Genomic DNA, 21,834 nt, shown 5'->3' on the forward strand with positions numbered 1-21,834 from the left:
ACTTACTTTACGGAATACAATTTGTCTACTTCTTTTGGCAGCCACCGCATATGAATTTTGACTATCTTGATATTTTTAGTTGAAAAGTTTTTTAATTGGCTCATAATTTTGGGATTTTATCATCTCTCTAATTCTCTCACGACTTCAAATCTCGTACGCAATTTTTGTGGTGGGTTCAGAAAGTTGAAGCTCAATAATAAATGGAGTAGGTATTTTTTAGTTATTTTTATTTAAACGATAACGATTAAATTACGTAATATTTTGTTTTTGCATTTTCTTATAAAGAGAGACAAAAAGAAAAATAAGAGAGAAAGAAATGGGAGGAGATGGGATTTGGAGGAGAGGAGATGCGAGATTTTTCAGAATTCCCAGAACACGATATATACATCATATGTCATTATATAATAGAGGGACACTTGAATTTTTTTTATCTTTACTTGTATAATGACATATATTGTATTCCTCTGTATTTTAGGTATATTAAAAAAATCTGTTAGAAAGAGAAAAAACGCTACTCCATAATAAATTGATAAATAATGGAAAAAGCAGGCAGCTTTTGAGCCTTTGGTGTGTGATTATTTGAAAAGCCAACAAATTTGAAGTTGGATTTTGACTAGAACTCAACACGTACGTGTAGTGTTTGATAGGTTATCACTAATAAGCAAGGGCAAGGTGTGTTAACAAGGAACATTCCTAATTTCCTACCACTCGGAATCTTACACGGAATATTTCTGCCTCCATTTGGGAGGTGCTTTAATTGTCTTTCCCTCCTACCACAAAAATTAAAGTTGAAATTGATGATTGAGAGAAACAATTCTGCCACTAGCTCGATTGACTAATTCGCTGATAACTACCAAATTAAAAGGGATTGCTGTCACTGCAACAACTTTGTTGGAACTTTATTGGCTGGCTTATTTGCCCAAGTGGTTTTTAAGGGTAACTCTAAGCTTTTAACGAGGAAAGAAATTTAGAAGGTTTGGTGACATGACATGGACAATTGTTGTTCATTGATCTATTGCCAAGTATTAGAACAAAATAATAATTACTCACCACAAACACGTTGCTTTAGAACCAATGTCAACGCCACCGCGTTATATATTGCATTAATTTTACCTATTCACGATAATCTTAGTTTTTTATCATATTAATTTGTAAGCAATGAACTTATACATCCAGAAGGCAACTTACGGTCAACTCTTTTTGAAGGTGATTAATATTCGTTTATGATGGAAACAAAATCGTATACATAAGAATAGGGTGCACAAGCAAATGCCGCGTTAAAATTTTGTCGGAACTTTCAATCTGAGAATAAGGGAGAGTACCATGCAAACAAGAGAAAACTTCAAATTAAGCAGGATTGTTTGTTTTTTGAGGGGTGGGGTTTGTTAGAGTGTGGAGTTTTCCATGCAAGTAACTTAATTAATTAAACATTAGTTAGCTTATGGAGTGTGGTTTCCTTTGTCTGTACTCTTTTTCTAGACAATTCTATGGACGTTGACAAGAATTAATGTGTGTTGTGTCAGTCGGCAAGCTTTTAACCAGGCACACACAATGGAAGCGTCTAGAAACCAAATTAGCCCAGGATAGGAAATAATGGTACACTTTGTCGAAGTAGGACTGCATCTACAACGGGGGATTAATAGTATAATTAACTATAAACTACAATAATCCAGAGGGTTCCTTTGATAAAGTTAGGTCATTTCTAACTGAAGGCTGGTCAGATGGTTCGTTTTAGCTATTTAATCCTCCAAGAAATTAATATTTTAATGAACAGTACAAAGCCATATTTCTTACCATCTCCAACTGAGGGCCAAAGGGCCATAAGACTCGTTTTAGTTCTGTCACAAAAAACCGTCTCCAACTAAGGGCCAAACATAATTTATTATTTAAATTTAAAAACTACAACAACGTAAATTTAATATCCATAATCAACATCATTTTCATCATCCGCTATTGTATGAGTATAGTAAGAGGTAAACAACTGCTTGCCGGGTCATAATATATATATATTTTCTATCGAAATAAGCCTTACTCATTGGAGTGTAATTCGAAGTGTTCATTTCCATATTCTTATCATCTATCTCTTCTTGTATTTGTTTGGCCCGTTCTTTATGCCTACGATTCCTATCTTCCGCAATAATGGCATTTTGCTCCGCCATTAATCGCAATGAGGCCGCCACTTCCTGTTGAGCGACGTAATCATCATTTGCCTTACTATTTTCCTTCAACCTTCGGGCCTTGTTTCGTCCCATAACCTTAGGTATGGAATCTTCACCTGAAGACGGATTTTCTACCCTTATTTGTTGAATGGTAGGAGAGCCATCTTCATCCATATCTATAGCTGAGGATGCAATTTCGAACACTGGCACTTGATGTTGAGGTGGATCTTCAAATAACACCCACCCTTTACAAATTTCCCAACAATCGTGAAACTGAAAGGGTTTCAAGCTGCCCTCCATATACAATTCATCCGCTTGGCGTACCTAGAAAATATAATTACAAAAATTAAAGGAAATTAATTTATGAAATTAAATGTAATATAATTAAATATTTAAAATAAATTGTGTAAACACTTACTTCGTCATAGTAATTAGCGCTGCTTTCATGTCTACTTGCGGCTGCTAACAATACTTGATGTCACTTGTTCAAACTTGGCAGAAGATGTTTCTTCCATCTTGAAGAACAACTCTTGTGGTTTCGGGTATTTGGTGGAGTGGTGCCTTCGTAGAACTCTAAGTATTTTTTGGACACACGAGTCCAAACACCTGCCCTTGTTTGAGAATTTCCCCTCACACTATCTTCCAACACCCATCTATAAGCCTTCTAAAGAGCTTTATCTTCTTTTCGGGTCCAACCCCTACCTTTCATTATAGACGAGGCTATTTGAAAATTATAGAAAAAATTGAAGGAAATATTTTTGGAAAAGGTAAGAAAATATGAGAATTGATGACACACCCCGACCGGAGTCGAGACGTGCTGGCCATCACATGAGGGTGACGTAACCAAGTGCGCAACAGAAGTGATAATAATAAGAAAATGCGAATAAATAAAAACCAAAACTAAACTTATTTAACTAGAGATAATATGTAAGAGTGTGAAAGTGATCAAGTATAAGATACACGCATTTCAGAGCATAGGTAAAACAAAAGTGCAGTCGAACTAACTAAGTACTAATTATACAAATAGGGAGAAGATCCCTACTTTTATTTATGGAAACGTTAGAACCGCCGTGTAGTCCTTGTGAGCCACCAAAGATGAACAGCTACCTAGAACTTGGAGGGGCTTAAAACAGAAGGGTGAGTGGGCAAAAACAAAGCGTTTGAAAATGTATTTATCTTCATGAACATAATAACCCCTTTCCGTAAAACCCGAATAGTTTCTAGAAGATACTATTATGTAGGTATGAAAATCAATGAACAAGAGTGGCAAAAACTGAAGTATGTCATGTCATAATATCTTAGCAATAATAAATGTAAGCCAGGTGTGAAACCAATATAAAATAGTACGCCAGTCGGAGTCACCTAACGTGACCTGTAGCTCATCAATCTAGGCTAGCACACGAGTCGGAGTCACCTAGTGTGACCTGTATGACAGGCTGGGTATAATTATGTACGCTCAAGTGTTACGATCACGTGAAGGCTGTGCGATAATTCGTCGGCCACCTACGAGTCGGAACCACATATTGTGGTCTGTACGACAGGCTGACACCAGACTTGTATTCAAGGTGAACATACGGTGCAGGAGGTGAACAATCACGTGAAGGCTGGCCCTAGCCCCGGGCAAGAGCACTAATAACGGGTGCAGCCATGATGAGCTCTAAATAAATGTGTGCATACCAATGCAATACAACCCATTCAATCACATAATACTCACCTGAAGTTTACCTGAGTCTCCGCAGCATCTCACAATACAATGCACAAATGTAATAATGCAATATTTAAAATGTAACTTATTTACGACATGGCAAGCAAATCATAGTTCTATATAAAAACGTTTCTAAAACTGTATATATATATATATATATATATAAAACAAATGCCCACTTACTGATAAGTAGCAGGATCATAGCCTTCTAGCTTCGCTTATACACGCTCGTCCTAGGTGTACATCTCACCTATATGCGATACAACTATTTTTACGTTAATTAATTAGCACATAAACAAAGCCTAGGATTAATTCCTCATACGTTGCTCAAATGGGGTGTTTGAATAAACCAACGTGATATACTCGACAACATGAACATCCCCATATTTTTAGAAATTTTTTTGGATGTCGGACGTGCCCTCACGCTTCGGCTAAGACACGGCCACACACGCCGGCCATGCGTAGGCAAGTAACTGGCACACTGAACGGAAACCCTAACGGCGTTAGGAATATTCCATTAAAATAGCAGAATATTCCGTTAAATTCTAACGGTGTTACGTGACGCTGTTAGAATATTCCGTAACTTTGACGAAATATTCTTCTTCACTGGTGGATCATGCCGGTCTCCACCGTCCACAGCCACCGGCCGCCTTCTGGTTTGCCGATTTCCAGAAAATTTTCAAAGCTTAATATCTACTTCATTTCTCAACCAAAATCCATGAAATTTATATGGATTTGAAGGTCTTGAAGAGTAGAACACATTCATACCTATTATGAGTTCAAAATCCTACGAAAAAAGGTCGGAAAATTCCTTGGAAAATCCGGCCAATTTTGCAACTTTCCAAACTCACCTATACCGACGTCCGCTTTACTCCAAAACTACTCCAAAGTGTTAGGGAAGTTGCGTGGATACCTTTCCAAACCCTAAAACCTCGAAACCACGTCAGGATCGCATTGGAGCTCGTGAGTCGACGATCAAAACTCACCAAAACTGAAACCTAAGGGTATGGCTAGGTTCGTGAATTTGTGAGGAGTGCGATGGTAATCTTTGTAGGTTCAATCTGTATTGTTTTGGTGTGGTTTATGCGTGTGGGGTGTCTCGGGTGTAGAAGGAAGAAGAAAAGAGAAGAGTCGAGAATGAGGGAGAGAGTGTACGTGTACGTGTGTGTGTGTGTGTGTGTGTGTGTGTGTGTGTGTGTGTGTGTGTGTGATTGGCCAGAATCAGAAAATAATATTTTCTGATTGGGTCGCCGTGAGAGAAAGATAGAGTTCCAATTGGCTCAAAGAAAGATAAAAGCCCAAAATCTGATTGGTTTAGAGGTAATATGAGCTAATATAATTGGTTTGTGATTTACTCGTTTACGTATTCAATTAATCATAACTTTTCGTTACGAATCCAATTCGGCCCTAACTTGCGTCGAAGTGCTCGTGATGTCGAGTACGATTAATTACGATGGTGAGGAAATAATTTAAAACTACATATGTACATCCACGTCACTAAGCCAACGAGGATAATATCGTCACTTTAAAGACTAGGGGAGAAAATATATAATAATTTGGGACGGGTCGTCACAATTGAAATGGTGTAGGAATGTGAAAAATTTGTGAGAAGTGGTGAAGGAATGGTTTAGGTATTTATAGGAAAAAATGAGAATTTTTTAGAATTAAAAAAAAAAAAAATTGGCCCAAAAAAAAAAAAAATTAAAAAACTAATGGTAACTGACTTCAGGTAGTCGTTGGGGATTCAAAATGGAGCCCTGCCCGGGGCTGGTTGGCTGGCTAATTTAGGCCAGTTGGTTGGCCCTTTTTTGTCCCGTGGGGCCACGAGCCCTTTGGCTAGGTCCTCGGTTGGAGATCGTTTTCGGACTATTTTCGGCCCTCTGGCCCTCTAGACCCTTCAGTTGGAGATGACCTTAGAGGTGACAAATCAACCTGTGGAGTTATTAATGAGCACCCGTTAAGACTCATTTAATTTGATTTTACCTTACACCATTATCATCATTATCAATCTAACCTCTATATCTCCAAATGTACAACTAGCAAGAGGTTTGCTAGTCAATTACCGTTCTTCGTGCATATGAACACGACTATAAACTGTTGATAAACGAAAATGTATTTGCATTTTATACGATACATAGTCATTTACATGTGTACATCATCGGTGAATTGCAAATAGCATTTTCTTAAAAAGATTTTTTTTTTTTTTTTCTAAAATTGTGAACAAATAGGGTTCTTCTTTTGCTTTATCACCCTTTTTGGCTTTTTTTGAAGGATGGTCGTTGGATGAGTTGCTTTCTTCTGGTGAAGTTGGTAATTTCCACACTCTTCTTTTTCATTTTGTTTTGCAGACTTTTGTTCCTTTAATTTTTATTTAAAGTGTTAAATTCAATGGTCTCTTTTTGGCAAAGTTATATTCAATGGTTGAAAAAGAAAGAAATGCAAAATCTAAAAAGAAGAGTGCAAAATCACACTCATTTTTCAGAGCATGCAACACTGCAGCTTGGTTTACCTAATTTTTTGTTTTTTAGAAGGCTGATATTATCCATATATATTTTTTTATTTTTTATATATTGTTTTCAATTTTGGCGGTCAGATTAAATGAGTTGTAGAAGATCAAACGATAAAAAGTAACATGAATGTGTAGGAACTAAAAAAGAGTGTGAATAGCACCACTTTGTAAAGAAAAGAGAGAAATTTTCAAGAATAATGCTACATTTACCATCAAGTTGTACCATCATTTGTACAAATAGATGATGAGAGTAGTATTTTTGAATTTTTGAAAGGAAAGGGATCCTCCCCCTTCCACCAAATCCATAAATCTGAACCTTTAAAATTTGATCTAACAGTTAAAAACAAGAGATTTTTTTAAAAGTTATGATAACTTTAGCCGTTTGATTAAATTTTAAGGATTCGAATCTGTGGATTCGGTGAAAGAGATCCAAAAAGGATCCCTTTCCTTTTCGAAGGGGCGTTCGGATGCATGAATTAGACACATCTCGTGCATGAATTACACTTGCCACTCATGCATGGTTGGAATTTGAGAACGCATGCATGGCTCACGTTTTTTTTACATTTGTGTGAACATTTGGAAGCGTTGACAGGTCGTTTGTTTTCAGTTGAGTAAATACGACATCATGTCGTATGGATCTTCTTCGAATATTTTTCTACTGTTGTTGTTGGTGCAATTCTACAAAATATGATGAGGCAAGCCGCAAAGGTGGAAAGTTTTATTTGAAACTTGAACTTGAAAAATCATTTGATGTACTGAATTTCGTATTGTTCAAGCATGACCTCATTTGTGATTTTTCCTCGTTGACTAGGATTCAGAATTGCGGCCAAAATGACCGACTTGGATGAAGGGAGTTTTAACGAAATATTTTTAGTATTATTTATTTTTAACGAAAATGATATTTTTTTTACTTTAAAAATTTATTCTTGGTGGCTGGTACTATTCATTTACAACACATTTTTGTCATTTTGATTAAAACTTAAAGTTTTTAAGCTATTTTTATTAGTTTTTCTTTGAATGAATGATGTTCCAATTTGCACATGTGTATGCCATAGACAAAATAATTGTTGACAGTAACAGAGCTAGCATGGGTTTATTGATTTCCTTTAATTATAGCAATTAAAAAAAAATTCACATATATTTGTTTTTGTATTGTATTTGACCTTATAAACAGTTAAGACAAACTAAATTACAATCTCCTCTGCCTACTTCTTCTATTTATCATCTTTGTTTTCCTTCTCTCTTCTTGTGTGCGACTTTGTTGTGCATACTAGGTGCTCGATGAAATATCTTAGTTGACAAACCTTGACAGTCTTTACTCCACAATATGTTACATCCACTCTATACAAGCCTCTACAAATAATGGTATTTGTCGACATATGTTGGCTTAAGTTTTTGACATATGTTGGCAGGAATGGGTAGGTGGATACTAGTGCTTGATGAAATAGACAAATGAAGTTTTTTTTATTGATATTATAACCCTGTCATTTGAAAATCTTAATTCAACCAATGATAAATACGTGTAACTTCTTGAGCTACAAATTCTTTAACATTTAGCTACTGAAAACTCATTTTTATATACAAGTTACAGTATTTTATTTATTATCATACCTAAGTGGTTATCCAAATTACTTTATTAGGTGACAATCAATAACAGTACTATTATATATCAACGAATTTTGAAGTTAGGATTTTTAATTTGCATGGGAGGAACCCAAGGTATTAAGTAGGAGAGAGAGATTAACAAAAAATAAGAGTCGGTATCAAAACCAGAATTCAAGCTATAAATGCAGCAAATATGCATGAATCAAATTAATTAAATTAGTACAATTCAGCCTGGGTGATTAGGTAGCTTGATTTAACCTTCACCATAGCATGCGTATAATAAATTAAGTAACCTAATTCTGTCTTAATCTCAACCATGTTAGGAAGCACCGGATCTCACTAATTAATAAATCAGTAGTAGTTTAATTAACTACTTCGAGCTCTAAGAAACCCTAGGGTTTGTCGATGTTTGTGGTCCATGGATGGCGATGGATACAGTAGCCTGTCGGTTCTCAAATAAACTAAAACGATTAGTCATTATTTAATAGGAAAATTTTAACGAAAAGTTTTTAGTACTATTTATTTTAACGAAAAATCATATTTTTACACTAAAAAGTCAATTACAATACTATTCATTTTACCCTTAATTTTGTCTTTATCGTTAAAACTCAAAATTTTTAATCAATTTTCATTAGTTTTCCTTATTTAATATCATTTAATTATATTATCCCTAAGCATTCCAAACCAATCCAACCCCCATGATCTTTATAATGATGCTCGCCTTGTTTGTTACACTACCGCACTTATTAAACCCACACTAGGTACGTTCCCAAATAGTTATGTCTTCACCGTTAGAGATACTGTATATGTTGGAGGTTCACAATATAGACTTTAGTTGCAAAATCTTTGAATTATTCCAAGACTCACCCCACCTTACTACACTACACGTGAGAGACATGGTTGAGAGCTCTTATTGAGATTATCCGAAGTACTTGTAGTTTTTCATCCATGGTTGAGTCCTAACGACGATCCATAAAAACTATGCCGTATGTATCAACCATACCAAAACATGGTACATCAACGAAGTCAATGCTAAGCATATTGCCTCTACATAACATCATTAGAGCGTTAGGAGATTGAAGTTAAGCAAACTGAACCCAGACAACTTTACCGATATTTTCACAAAGTCATTGTCAAAGTCTACCTTCTAGAAGCTTGTCTGAAAAATTTGTATGCGTAACTATCTTATTTGCAATGCTTTACTTGTATCTCATTTGAAAATTTTATTAAACTCACGAGTTTGATGTGTAACCAGCATCACATTAGTTTGTGCAGCCAATAATTCTTTACAGTTTTCAAGGATTTCAGTTCAGAAAATTAGTTTTCAGGAATTTCTGATGAAAATTAAACCAACAAGAAAACAATTTTAAGTATCTGAAGTCTCTCTAGTGTGCTTTCGTCACGTTTTAGGACATGCTCTCCAATCTAATTGACCGGGAACGAGTCCAATACTGGTCCCCAATCTAATTGATGATGTAAAGTGCAAACCCTACTCATCTTCGTCTATTGTCCATCTACGACATGCTCTTCACTTTCATTCTTTTTAAAGTACGCACAAACTCTACTAAAGACGATTCGTTTAAGATGCCTTTAAAATAACTGAAAGCGTTTAAAACAACATTTGATAGAGCAAATTGATATGATTGTAATTTTAAGGATACTCTTTACTAGGGCTGGGCACGGGCCGGGCCGGGCCCAATTTTGAAGGGACCGGACCGGACCTAGGTTCAAAGGGAACGGGGCGGGCCGGGCCGGGGATTACATTTTTTAATATAAGAACCGGACATTACCCGGCCCGGTTGAAACGGGCCTGTTCGGGCCGGGTCCACGGGTCCCTTTGTTTTTTTTTTTTTTTTTTTTGGTTGTTTGAAAGAAAAAAAAAATTGTACAGATTCACAGATTGCAAATAATCAATCAAAAAGCTTATGCAATTATGTTTGAAAGAAAAAAAAAATTGTACAGATTCACAGATTGTACAAATAATCAATCAAAAAGCTTATGCAATTATATCGCAGTAGTCCATAATCATATAATCAATTAGAGCCATAAACAACTTCCTACACTGATATACATAATCGTGTTATGAAGTAAAGAATCTATTAAATAAGTAGGTTCTTTTTAGGCCACATTTCAGCCTCGAATGGCAGGCAACAATACTAGAAACTAGGTTTGAAATCAGTTATGAGAGTCATAATCGGTTTTAACATTTGTTTACATGTATGTTCTGAAGTCAATTGATTAGTTACCAACACTTCTTGAAGCAGCCAATACTTCCTGGAACGAAATTAAACTGATTAGTTACCAACAAATAAATATATTCCCCGGGAGCACTGGCTAAACTTCAACTAAATCAAGAACTAAGTATTTTGCATTGAGTTGCATCTGAACCATAGACCTCATGAGGTACTGCAACAAATCAGAGGTGTTCAAAATACGGTTTAAAGTTTAAACTAGGCTTACGTATCAAGGCCTTCCTCAAGAGGTTCATAGATATCAGTTATGTCTGTGGAACCAATTGTAGTGTTCTGATGAAGACCAACAATTCTTCTCTGAAACAACAGTAATAAGAATATCTTGTCAGGCTAATCCAAGAACGGAAACAAACATCTCACAAACAATATATAACGATTCAGAACAAGACACATAACCTTGATTAACTCCACAATCGTTAGTCTTGTTGATGGCTCTTCCCATGGCCTTGAACACAACTTCATCCGATCCTTTTTCCTGCAAGGATGCAGCACAAGCAGATAAAGAAAACCTAAGGTATTGTAATAACTAATATAGGTCTAAAATAACCTAAATTACATCCGAAGTCTCTTGGATAAGCAAAATCTAAGGTGCTGTATCAAGTAATATAGGTTTATCAAAACCTAACATAAATCCGAAATCTCTATTCAATCTTTATTCATTCATCCCTACGCATTCTCAAACTTCCATACGCATTATATACTACCATATAATCGCATACGAGCAGAAAATCAACAGCAGCAGGTAAACACACAAGATTAACATCATGGTTTGAATTTGTTTCATCATAATACACAACAAAATTTCATTATTTTCAAATTTTTTTTTTCAATTCTATGCATCCGAAAGCAGAAATTAAACACAAAAAATGGAAGAAAAAAAATAAAGGAGAGGGAGAGAGAGACCTGAAGCAGGGTCATGGCGTAGGTGATGTAGTTGCGCATCCTGCCCTGACTGGTAATCCTAATCTCGTTCTCATCGATAGGCGTCTCCACTCTCGGCGTCTCCACTCTCGGCTTCTCCACTCTCTGGTAACGATCCATCTCTTCCGCCCTACAATTTTTTAAAAGCACAGAATTAATCATCTCCAAAAAAACCAAAAGAAAATTTAAATTAAACAATCACGCTATACAAATTCCAGGACAAACAAAACAAAACCAGGTCCCAAACGCACAGCTCAACACAAACAACAAAATCAAAAAATTTCTTTGGAAAACAGATTCTCGGAAACCAAACAGAAGCTAAGGAGGCGGAACATGCAGAATCGAGAGGGGAGAGAAGGAAACGGAGGGTTGGATCTGGACGGAGAGAGGAAGGGGAACGTACCGGTGGTGGTGGTGGTGATTCAAAAAAGGATAAGTAAGCGCTCCTTGAGCTGCTTAGCCCCAAAAACCCTAAATTCCCAAATAAAAAACCCACGTAATTCCTAAATCAATTGAAAAGCTTATGCAAAAATCCTAAATTCCTAAATCAGAAACCCTAATTCATATATTACCTAGGAATTTGCAAGATGATGGTAGTGTTCTCGACGGCGAGGTTGGTGTGGACCGTGTCGTGGTGGTCGGAACTCGCGATTGGGAGGATTGAAGGAGAGTCAGGACTCAGGAGACGATCCTGCGATGGTGATGTCGACAGTCACTGACTCACTATGAGTCTCAAGGAGTCGAGTCAGTACTCAGTAGGGGTCTGAGACGAGAGAGGAGAGGAGATTTGGGGAGTGAGGTCTGACTCTGAGACGATCGAGCGAGGTCTGAGACGAGAGAGGAGACGAGATTTGGGGAGTGGGGTGTCAAGTTGAGTCAGTCGACTGTGGGTGTGGGAGTCTGGCAGGCAGAGACAGAGTGATCAGATTAAATCAACGCATCAGATTAAATCAACGGATTTTTGGAAGGTGGAAACGGTTCGGGTCGGGGACCCGTTTCCTCAGCAATTAGGACCCGTCCCGCCCCGCAAATGACATGGACCCGACCCGCCCCGCCCCGTTTCAGAATTTTAAAAACAGGACCCGCCCCGTACCCGCCCCGAATCGCTTGGACCCGCCCCTAACCGCGGGTCCAGGCCCCGTTTGCCCAGCCCTACTCTTTACAGTTAGAAATGAGATTGCTTTTAAAAAAACTAAAAGAGTTTTCTAATATTACAAAACGTTTCTAACTGCGTTTGGCAAAACAATCTAAAAGTATTTATAGATTTTAGAAGCATTTACGAAAAAAGCACATGGATGCTACTTTACGAAGCACTTTAAAAAACCTTGAAGCAATCCCAAACAAGTAGTCTTATGCCGAGTGCTTCTTTTGAGAAGTAGCTTTTCTAAAGCGTTTTTAACAAAAGTTCTTACGAATATAAATGAATGTTTACGATAAGAAACCTCAAGCAAGCCCTTGCATTGAGTTGGCCTTATTAAAATCCATTTTTGATGTCGGCCTTCTGATTAAATCCCTACTATGAGAAGAACAATATTTGGCTATTTAAAATTCTTCAAAATTGTTCGTTGTCAATTAATAGAACTTCGTATTTATAATAAGAACCGTTTATATTATAAATCATCCTATAAATATCGTATCTACAAAAAATCGATTAAAATTAATGTCGTTTAGTCATCAAACTATTTAAAAACAAATGAATGGTATTGATAAAAGCATTACGAACCGTCTATATATTTGCTACAATAGATTGACTAAATGAACTTAGTTTTAATTTATTTTTTGTAGATATGATCTTTATGGTGTGATTCATAATGTGAACGGTTCTAATCATAAGCACAAAACTCTGTAATTAAAACACTAAGAGTTTTGAGTAAGAGTTCACACACATTTTTGAGTAGTCAAATATTATTCATGTGGCTCTAATATATTTATACAAAGATATTCTTTATTTTTTATACTAAAGGTCGACACCTTTCCACCAAGAAAATGAAGTTGCCACTTTTGCCTAAAGGCAGACAAGAAAAATTGACCCAAGAGGGGCCTTCTTGTACGGCACGAACTACTTCGGTTGGTGTTGAAAAAATGAACTAAAACCAAGAGAAGGAAACACAAAGAGACCGACAGAAGGGGGAAAAAAAAATATCACTTTCAACTGGCACGTTAAGATGGCGGCATCGCAAACAAATCACGTGAAACCACATATGGTGTGGTGAGTCAGTTTGAGATAGCGTCACCTGAGCGTCATAGTTACATGTTTATGATGTAATAATTCTGTTACAGTGTCTCGCATAGAGGTTGCAATATGCAGCAGATTAATCTGAATAAAATGAGATAAATTCTACAAGTGAAAATAAATGAATCAGACCATGTAAGTCATTCCCACTCGCATGATGTTCATGTGAGGCACACTCATATTTGCAGGACTTGCTCTGCTGTTCCTCCTCAAGAATGCATAGAAGTAGTTTATGACTAGCTTCTTGAAGAAAAACGATTTCTTCTTTGCCCTCACATCTCCGTGCGCTAGCAAATACGTAAATCCTGAGTCCATTGCTTCTCGAAGTGCAGAGAGCTCATACTCCAGACTCGGGTCTTCGTCCGATGACATCACACTGGACGGCAATGTTGCAGCGGCAGCAGTTTCTTCAAAGGTTGAACTTCCTCCTACCCCTCGTGATCTTCCATTGTGCATCAATGGAATCCTGAGTTCCTCAATCTCATCGCCTCCTGGGACTCCCGAATCCCTTGAGCTGGAAGAATCGTTGTCAAAGTCTGAGTCATTTAAATTGCTCTCCAAGGCAATCTCGTGAGCTTCCATCCTCAGAAACTTCTCCAGGCTTTCAACAAGAAGTTGTTCAAATGAATGGTGATCTTCCTTCCGGATATCCTTGTAACCGTATCGGGCTACACAGCGGAACATATGGTAGTCTTTTGGGCAAACTCTTCGAAACAGAAACCTTTGTTCCTGAGGAACCACTGGGACAGGGACATACTTAATGCAGACAAAAACTATAGTGGAGTGGATAGCTGGAAGGCTAAGAAGGAATTGCACAAAAATGGATGGGATGCCTTGGACAAGCTCACTATACAGCAATCCAATTCCCGGGACTCTCACAGTCCCTAGTGTGGAGCCAAGATCAGTCACGGAGTCCATGGATAACTTCTCCCTGACCTCGCTTCGGTACTTCAACACACTCCCATAGTTCCAAGTGTACATCACACAGAGGAAGCAAGAGGCGAAGGCAAGAGGCAACCAGCCACCCTCTTTGATTTTTGATAAAACCGCACACAAGTAGATAAACTCTATTGATCCAAATACAAGCGGGAAACATAAAGCCAGAAACAAGTTGGTCTGCCAAATGAGAAGCATTACAAGTGTCACCAAGGTTGTGCTCACCATCATGACACCGACTTCAGCTATTCCTGCATGAATAAATATAATTGTATTAGCAAAATTATCATTACACATTTATAGTTGATATATTGTTAGCTCAACTCCAGTCGGATTAATAAAACTCATATATATTGTTGTGAAGAATATAAGCGGAAGATTCCTGCCTCGCGGCATATAGAATTTCATGTGATAAAATCAGAATATGAATGTTAAACCAACTTCATTTCAAATATAAGAATATCTTTGCATATCGAAAATATTATAGGAAGGAGAGGAAAAGGATAGTTCACCATATGCATTGGCAATCTCTGTGGTGCTTTGAAAGATGGAAACTACAACTATGCACATGATCATTAAAAACCAATTGATAATAGGGATGTAAATTTGGCCCATTCGCCTCTTTGAGGTGTGAACTATCTTTAGCCTTGGGAAGCATCCGAGAGCCATTGATTGCTTAACACATGAAAATGTAGCAGATATCATCGCTTGGCTAGCAATCATTGCAGCAAGGGTAGCTACCACAAAGACTGGCCAGAAAAGACTATCTGTTTGTTCACAAGATTGAGGAACTGTAAGTTTCAAACTGAGGAACCAAATAAAGAGAGATGCCCCTTTACGGAACAATAAGAGTAAAGCTGAGAAGAATGGTAGCCAAGATGTTGGAAAGTGTCACCTGGCACAGAATCATAGAATATTCTAGCCGATGAATCTGTATGTTTCATCAGATAGGCAGCTTGGCCCATGTAAGCTAAGAGAAGGCAGGGGAACACCACAAAACTGAAGGCAACCTGCACAAGATGTATAGATTATACAATGCTTTCGGTAAAATAATATGGATGAAGCTATTCTTCAAGGGAGAGATGAAGGTATGCATTGGCCAACCTGAATGGCTCGCACAGAGAAATGTCCTAGATCAGCAAACATAGCTTCGGCTCCTGAAATAGCATAACCACAGTTGGGAAGTTTTCTTTACTATAATCCATAGGAGAAGTTGAAAAAAGGAAAAACAAATGGCTCTCATTAGAAAACCTAACAGGCTTTAAAGGTGAGATATACCTGTTATGCACAGAACACAACCACCAAGAGCGTACCATGCTTCCTTATCGTTCTTCTTGAAGAAAAAATAAATATAAGCAGGATTGAATGCCCTCAGGACGGTAATGTCATATTTCACTAAATTGTAGATTCCAATTGATGCCAGGCTGAAAAACCACAAGGCAAGTATTGGAGAAAACATGACACCCACTTTACCAGTCCCAAACTGCTGTATGGTGAACAATAGTAGGAGAATTACAATCGAAAGAATAACCACAGCATCTGCAATAAAGATCAATCAGATAATGGGTCATATTGTCCACAACTCATAAGTTATTATTTTTGCTCTACTCTTTCGATTCCATCCCAGGTAAAAAAAATAGTTCAGTAAACAAATGAACCACAGATTCTCAATCAGACAAAGAAAAAGATACTCACTTGTACCAAAACCTGGCACTTCACCTTGCAGGCCACTCACAGCAGACATCACTATGACAACCAAAAAGAAGAAAGTACATCAATATACTCTCCTACACAGATACAACGGAAAACACTTGTATGTAATGTATGAAAATGATTGTGCACAATATCACAGTTTCAGCCAGGTTTAATGAAAAGTCCTACTTCCTCATTATGATTTCCTGTCTAAGGAAGAGGTACTTGAAAACGATGCCAGAAAAATCCATGGCTGTTAACAGGAATGTAATTTCATGTCAGTAACTACAGCTTAGACATATTTTCGTTGGCTAAGTATATCATGAATTTCCACCTCAAGCCCAATCAAGTAATGTACCTGATATTGCTGGGGTTAGAATACCATCTCCTATAACCATTGACGTTCCCATCAAAACGAACAACAAGAGGATAGTTTTCAAGAGTGATTTCTTTTCTAAAGTTTCTTTTATCTGCAAAGCCCTTTTCAATTGTGGAGTGGGCAATTTGAGCCTATAATTTGAGATGTGTTCATCAGCTGGCTGACGATTTGGCAGCATATTAACATTTGCATACCTGCATATCAGTGAGTACAATGCAAATGTTCCTCCTACAATTGGAAACATGAATAGTGTAAAGGTTAACAAGTACTCACACGACCATATTACTACCAAGCAACTAAGGACAAAATAATTGTGAAACGAAAAAGCGCCTACCTTCTCCATTATCATTGGCTTTGAGAACTACGAAAACATATTTTGCTAAAGGTATAAGCGCAATTGTGTACATCACAAGTGACAAAGCTCCCAAGACATCAACATCTGATTCGACGGGCACCCTGCTGAACACATCAGCAAAGACATATAAAGGGCTCGTTCCCACGTTACCGTAGACCACACCAAGAGTCTGGAATCCTAACAGAAGAGTGCTCCAAACAGAATGATCCTGATTTATTAATTTAAGTTAGTCATACATGGATAGTATTATAGTAGCATTTTCTAACTCTTTACATTACAGAATTGAGACAAGGTAATTTTGTCAGCAAATATGGAGTACCAAATCATGATTCTGCTGACATACAACCTCTTAAAGAAAGGGTTCACACGTTGTAACATAAATGCCATATTATAAAGATTATGTTTTTGATACAAACGATACTCTACCCCAAACTAATCTAAATTGCAAGGACGAGGATTCAAACTCGGGTGCATAGCGAAGCACCTCCGCTCTAGTGGATGCGGTTACACCCACGTCTGCAAAGTAACATATTTCATTCCAAATATACCAAATTACCAATCTTACACCTTTGATGAATATGGAAGTAATTAACACATAAAGAAAAACACTAAAAGCACATAAATTTCTCTAATTTCACAAAAAAAAAGGGAAGAAAAACGAAAGTAATTGTGGTATTACCTGGCCACCAGCACCAGCAATCTCCATGGCTTCCACATCAAGAGAATCAACTCTATCGGGCTTCTTCCCAAGCCTCCTCCTGAGCGATCCTCCATACCCTTCTCCACCTTCGCCTCCTCCATTCTCAGAAAGCAACGACCAGGCCGGCGACTCCGAGTCCACCTCGCTCCCATCCACCCACCTCCAGTCACTCCCGACCCCACTCCAACATCCTCCTGCCAATCTCTCACCCCTCTCCACAATCCCATCTTCTTCTGCCATTTTTGCACAAGTCCTTCAGAACCCACATGCAAAAATCCAATCTTTTTACTCTAGCTTCAGTAATTGGTCAGAAAATTGAATGATTTATTGTGGGTTATTAGTCGTGCCTGCCGAGGTTTGAGCCTGGCGGAGGAGCGAGGAGTGAGGAGTGAGGAGTGAGGAGTACAGCGACAGAGGGTTCGAGTACCGAAACGTACATTAGTGACATGATGACAACAAACCATTCTTTTATCTTGGTTCGGCTTTTCAGCCGAATGAGTAGATGGATTCTGGATAATCTCTATTGGGCCATAATCATAGGTTCACTCGCATTTTTCATATTTTATAGGTACTATCTTGCTTCTTTTGATAGGATTCTTTGCATATATCCTCACAGAGTATCTCAGGAATTTTCTAATTACATCCATTCATCGTATATCGTGTATTCATCGTATATCGTGCAGTCGAAAGTCATGTAGATGTCCTAAACAACATGATGTTTAGAAGACAATAGAAGACTGGGCCTCGAGATCAGATAACTCTACACATAAGCCCAATAATGGTCCCGTTGGGCTTGTATTACTCAAAACTCGCAGACAAGGTTAAGAGAGGAAATTCACCACAAAGGTTAAAAGAGGAATGTACAAGCCAACGAAGAACACGCGGGGAAATAGGCTCTGGTTTCTAGGGTTTATTCGAGCTCTGCGATTCCACGCGCAGAGCACCCAATTCGTTTCCCTGTCGCCCCGATCAATCAAATTTCACAAATTCTAGGGTTTTTCTCAAGGTAATATTCAACGATATTTCTGCCGCTTTTCGCTTCGCCTATATCATTAAACTTTCCATATGTTCAACTTTTTTTTTCCTGGAAAGTTCGATTCTTTCTGGAATTTATATGAGAATTCGTTTTTATTGGATTAATTTTGTTTGTTATATATGTATGTTTTATTAGGTTGAAGGTGGTATTGCGACGATGACTCGGGTTTATGTTGGGAATTTGGATCCTCGAGTGAACGAGAGGGATCTAGAAGATGAATTTCGGCTGTTCGGTGTTCTTCGCAAGTATTTTCTGCTGCATTACTCTTGTTTTTCGTTGTCTTAACGACTCGCGATCGATTTTCTAAGGTTGGAAAAGATTTGTGTTGCTAAGGTTTATTTTTATGAAATTGATGACAGTGTATGGGTTGCACGAAGACCGCCGGGATACGCATTTATTGAATTCGACGATCGCAGGGATGCTTTAGACGCGGTTCAAGCTTTGGATGGTTTGCCCAATTATCCCTCTCTAACTGTATTTGTGTGTGTTAATTTGTTTTTATTTTAACTTTTGCAACTTTAATTTATAAGCTTTTGTGTCTTATCATTTTTTTGTCTGCAGGTAAAAATGGGTGGCGTGTGGAGCTTTCCCACAATTCTAAGGGTAGTGGAGGCCGTGGGCGCGGTGGAGGAGATGACTTAAAGTGTTATGAGTGCGGTGAACCTGGCCATTTTGCTCGAGAATGTCGCATGCGTGTTGGTTCACGAGGAGGGAGTGGTGGAAGGCGCCGAAGTCCATCCCCTCGACGCCGCAGAAGTCCTAGTTATGATGGCCATGGGCGCAGGTGTGATCATCTTTCTTTTTTAACTTAACTGTGTTAAAATTGTGCTTCTGTATTCTGATGACCCGTTGCCTTTCCTCTTTATGCTTTTGTTGGTTTCAAATTCAATGGTTATGAGGATTGCTTGTACCCTGATTCACCGCATCATTCTTGGTATGCGTGTCTCAGCTGACTTAGAATAGAGTTATAGAAACTTCGATACATTATTCCTGTGTGTTTGTCGACCTGGGAATTCGATACATTGACTGCCTTGTGCTTGCCAGGTTTTTTGATCTGGAACAAAACATTCCTACTGTTTGTCGACCTGGGAATTGAAAATGTTTTGTTTTGATACGAAGGATTGAATTTGTTACACAAATGATTTCTTTTTTTGGCAGGAGTTATAGTCCGCGTAGGAGAAGATCACCTCCACGACGCCGTAGTGTCACACCTCCTCGACGTGGACGCAGCTACAGCAGGTCTCCTCCATATCGCCATGCTCGCCGTGCTTCACCTTATGTCAATGGGTAAGTCATGGCTGTACGATGTTTTTACAAAATGGTGAAAGATATAAGCTTGAACAAGTAGAGTGTATCTGGATTGAAACTTGAAAGTGTTAGGGCTTTGTGCGACTTCTTTTCTTGTTGATACAGCTGAGTGCATCTGCTTATTTGTCTCTGCAGGGACTAAGCTGGAATTGGAGCAACTGCTGGATGATTTGAAAGGATGATATCGCTGCTATATTGTAGTTATAGTAGGATCGACAAGAATCATGATAGTTATGTTGATGTTGTGACACAGTGGGTTTTATTAGTAACTTGGATTGGATGACTTGGACACCAGTTTGCGTCGACTTTCTTGCTTCAGCGTACTAAAAATGAGAGGTTGCCTTCCTACTTTGAAGTTGGCATGTTATATATGTTTATATATGGTTTTGTGTGAACTCTTTCTTTGTGGTTGAATTTTCATTGTTTGCAATAGATGTTCCTAAAGTTTGTTTGTTTTGATTTGAGGTGTATTTTCGGCTAAAACGGCTTTGTTTCTCCGCTTACTGCATCTTAGTGCTCACGGTTCCTATCTCTGCTCTGCATCCACCAAAGTCTTCTTCTTGTCGTTGCCCCTGCCTATTGTTCAGTGGAAGTGGAATATCCATAACCTTTGGTACTTTGGTTGCACACGACACTTTTTATTGCATTCTTCTACAACAAAGCTTCATGAACACACTTTTTTTATTAGCCGGTTCAAGAAGATGAAGTTGTTTGTCGCCTTCCCCATCTCAGCACCTCTGCAGCACATCTACCTGCACGTTAGTCTCCTTCTTTTTCATTGAGAAATTTGGCTGCATCTGACCATGTTAGAGTGTCATCACCATCATCTGCAGTGCTTCTATCATAGTAAGGCCTTATCTTGTTAGTTCTCCACTTGCTGATTGCTGATTGAAGAAGGTGAAGCTGTTGCCCTATTGGTGTTCCCTTCTCTCGAGTCTGATTATCGGTCGGTAATTGAAAGTTGAGAGCATCCATGGTAGTAATTTTAGAGTGCAGTTAGTGTGGTTGGTTAATCTACCGAGTTGCAGTGAATTGTGGAGTCCTTCACACCCATCATTCATCACCATCTTAGACTCGTCACTGAAATCGTCTGGTTGTGCTTCGACCGCCCGCACACGGCTAGGCTATATAGGATACCAAGTATTTTACCATAATATGTCTCATCAGGTAATGCTGCTTGCCTACTTTGTCAAAGTTGACATGATAAATCTGTGTCCTGCATCAAGTCATTGTTTTCCAATTTTTTTTTTTTTTTTAACTTTTTTTTTCTCTTTGAAATTTCCTTTTTTTATTTTATGTTGGATGACTGTTGTAAATTGATGATCCGGATTGAGATTGAGTGGATAAAATATCCTGAAAGTTTGAATTTTGGAATCATAAACTGTTTAGATGGGAATTAGTGAAAGAAAACATTGAGATATTAGTGGATGTTTCAAATAATTACGAATTATATTTTTATTATTTTCATGGAATATACCGTTGCAACAACTATTTCTTGATCTCGTTCAAAAACTTCGGATGGATGCAAAGCAATGGATCCAAATATGCCTTAGGAAGAGGTCATCGTAAGTTCTATTGCAATGATTGAAACACGTGAATAAGTAACGCCAAGTAGTAGTGTAACTGTTACGCTAAAAATATTTCTCTTCCCCAAAGGGTCTTTGGTTCCCTTGGATTTTGTGTTTGTTTTTATGAGTTAGTTTCTTTGCCTTCTTACTTCTTATGTTTGTCTGTGTTCTCCCATTGTCCTCTACTTCTTTGGACATTTCAGTAAATTAAGAGTGCACTAGCAACTTTATTACATGATCTGCTTTGGGTCTTCATCCCAAATTAAGAAAATGTGAAGCAACAGCTAGACTTCTCCCGTTGCAATCGAGAATTAAACTCGATTTTTTATCCTACGTTTTGTATCACAGCACTACTCAATACTTCCATATATACTGAAGAGGAAGCAGTTCATAGTATCGAAACGGAGGGAATGGAGATACCAAGATTTTCCGAGATGAATCTGTGGTTTCGTGACACCATTGGCGTAATCGGATCG

General features: G+C 38.0%; 2 protein-coding genes and 1 pseudogene across 5 annotated transcripts; 1 reads left to right on the top strand and 2 right to left on the bottom strand.

The window, feature by feature from the left end:
* Window positions 1-10,424: 10,424 nt before the first annotated feature.
* Window positions 10,425-12,050, bottom strand: LOC137730832 (uncharacterized; annotated as a pseudogene). Its single transcript, XR_011068222.2, has 5 exons — window positions 11,724-12,050; window positions 11,555-11,622; window positions 11,134-11,281; window positions 10,627-10,705; window positions 10,425-10,527 (listed from the first exon to the last, which is right to left on the bottom strand). The product of XR_011068222.2 is annotated as an uncharacterized LOC137730832 (transcript).
* A 1,224-nt stretch (window positions 12,051-13,274) lies between these two features.
* On the bottom strand, window positions 13,275-18,035 carry LOC137731161 (putative potassium transporter 12). Its single transcript, XM_068470270.2, has 9 exons — window positions 17,426-18,035; window positions 16,726-16,954; window positions 16,371-16,619; window positions 16,016-16,066; window positions 15,599-15,859; window positions 15,425-15,477; window positions 15,216-15,330; window positions 14,833-15,087; window positions 13,275-14,571 (listed from the first exon to the last, which is right to left on the bottom strand). Exons 1-9 carry the CDS (start codon window positions 17,684-17,686, stop codon window positions 13,511-13,513), a joined length of 2,535 nt encoding a protein of 844 aa, XP_068326371.1. The 5' UTR covers window positions 17,687-18,035; the 3' UTR covers window positions 13,275-13,510.
* A 263-nt stretch (window positions 18,036-18,298) lies between these two features.
* LOC137731254 (serine/arginine-rich splicing factor RSZ21) lies at window positions 18,299-21,262 on the top strand. 3 transcript variants are annotated; one of them, XR_015957927.1, is made up of 7 exons: window positions 18,300-18,452; window positions 18,618-18,727; window positions 18,842-18,930; window positions 19,044-19,266; window positions 19,641-19,769; window positions 19,926-20,126; window positions 20,256-21,262. XR_015957927.1 is itself a non-coding variant. In XM_068470354.2 (6 exons), the coding sequence occupies exons 2-6, from the start codon at window positions 18,639-18,641 to the stop codon at window positions 19,930-19,932; spliced, it is 537 nt and encodes a 178-aa protein (XP_068326455.1). In that variant the 5' UTR covers window positions 18,299-18,452; window positions 18,618-18,638; the 3' UTR covers window positions 19,933-20,185. The 3 variants fall into 3 exon arrangements, 2 of the variants coding, with proteins under 2 accessions (XP_068326455.1, XP_068326456.1); XM_068470354.2 differs by lacking the exon at window positions 20,256-21,262 and having other exon boundaries at window positions 18,299-18,452; window positions 19,926-20,185; XM_068470355.2 differs by lacking the exon at window positions 20,256-21,262 and having other exon boundaries at window positions 18,309-18,452; window positions 18,625-18,727; window positions 19,926-20,185.
* The last annotated feature ends 572 nt before the right edge of the window (window positions 21,263-21,834 follow it).

Source organism: Pyrus communis, chromosome 16 (genome assembly GCF_041283825.1).
Source record: "Pyrus communis isolate YQ-2024b chromosome 16, ASM4128382v1, whole genome shotgun sequence".
NCBI lineage: Eukaryota > Viridiplantae > Streptophyta > Magnoliopsida > Rosales > Rosaceae > Pyrus > Pyrus communis.

Excerpts from the sequence above, each read along its gene's own strand:
- LOC137731161 (XM_068470270.2), bottom strand. The coding sequence starts at position 17,686 with ATGGCAGAAGAAGATGGGATTGTGGAGAGGGGTGAGAGATTGGCAGGA. Across the intron at positions 16,067-16,370 it reads TCTAACCCCAGCAATATCAG|TGATGTCTGCTGTGAGTGGC; the intron begins GTACATTACTTG and ends TGGTTGTCATAG. Across the intron at positions 15,088-15,215 it reads ATTCTATGATTCTGTGCCAG|ATAGTCTTTTCTGGCCAGTC; the intron begins GTGACACTTTCC and ends GTGAACAAACAG.
- LOC137731254 (XM_068470354.2), top strand. The coding sequence starts at position 18,639 with ATGACTCGGGTTTATGTTGGGAATTTGGATCCTCGAGTGAACGAGAGG. Across the intron at positions 18,728-18,841 it reads CTGTTCGGTGTTCTTCGCAA|TGTATGGGTTGCACGAAGAC; the intron begins GTATTTTCTGCT and ends AATTGATGACAG. Across the intron at positions 18,931-19,043 it reads CGCGGTTCAAGCTTTGGATG|GTAAAAATGGGTGGCGTGTG; the intron begins GTTTGCCCAATT and ends TTTTGTCTGCAG.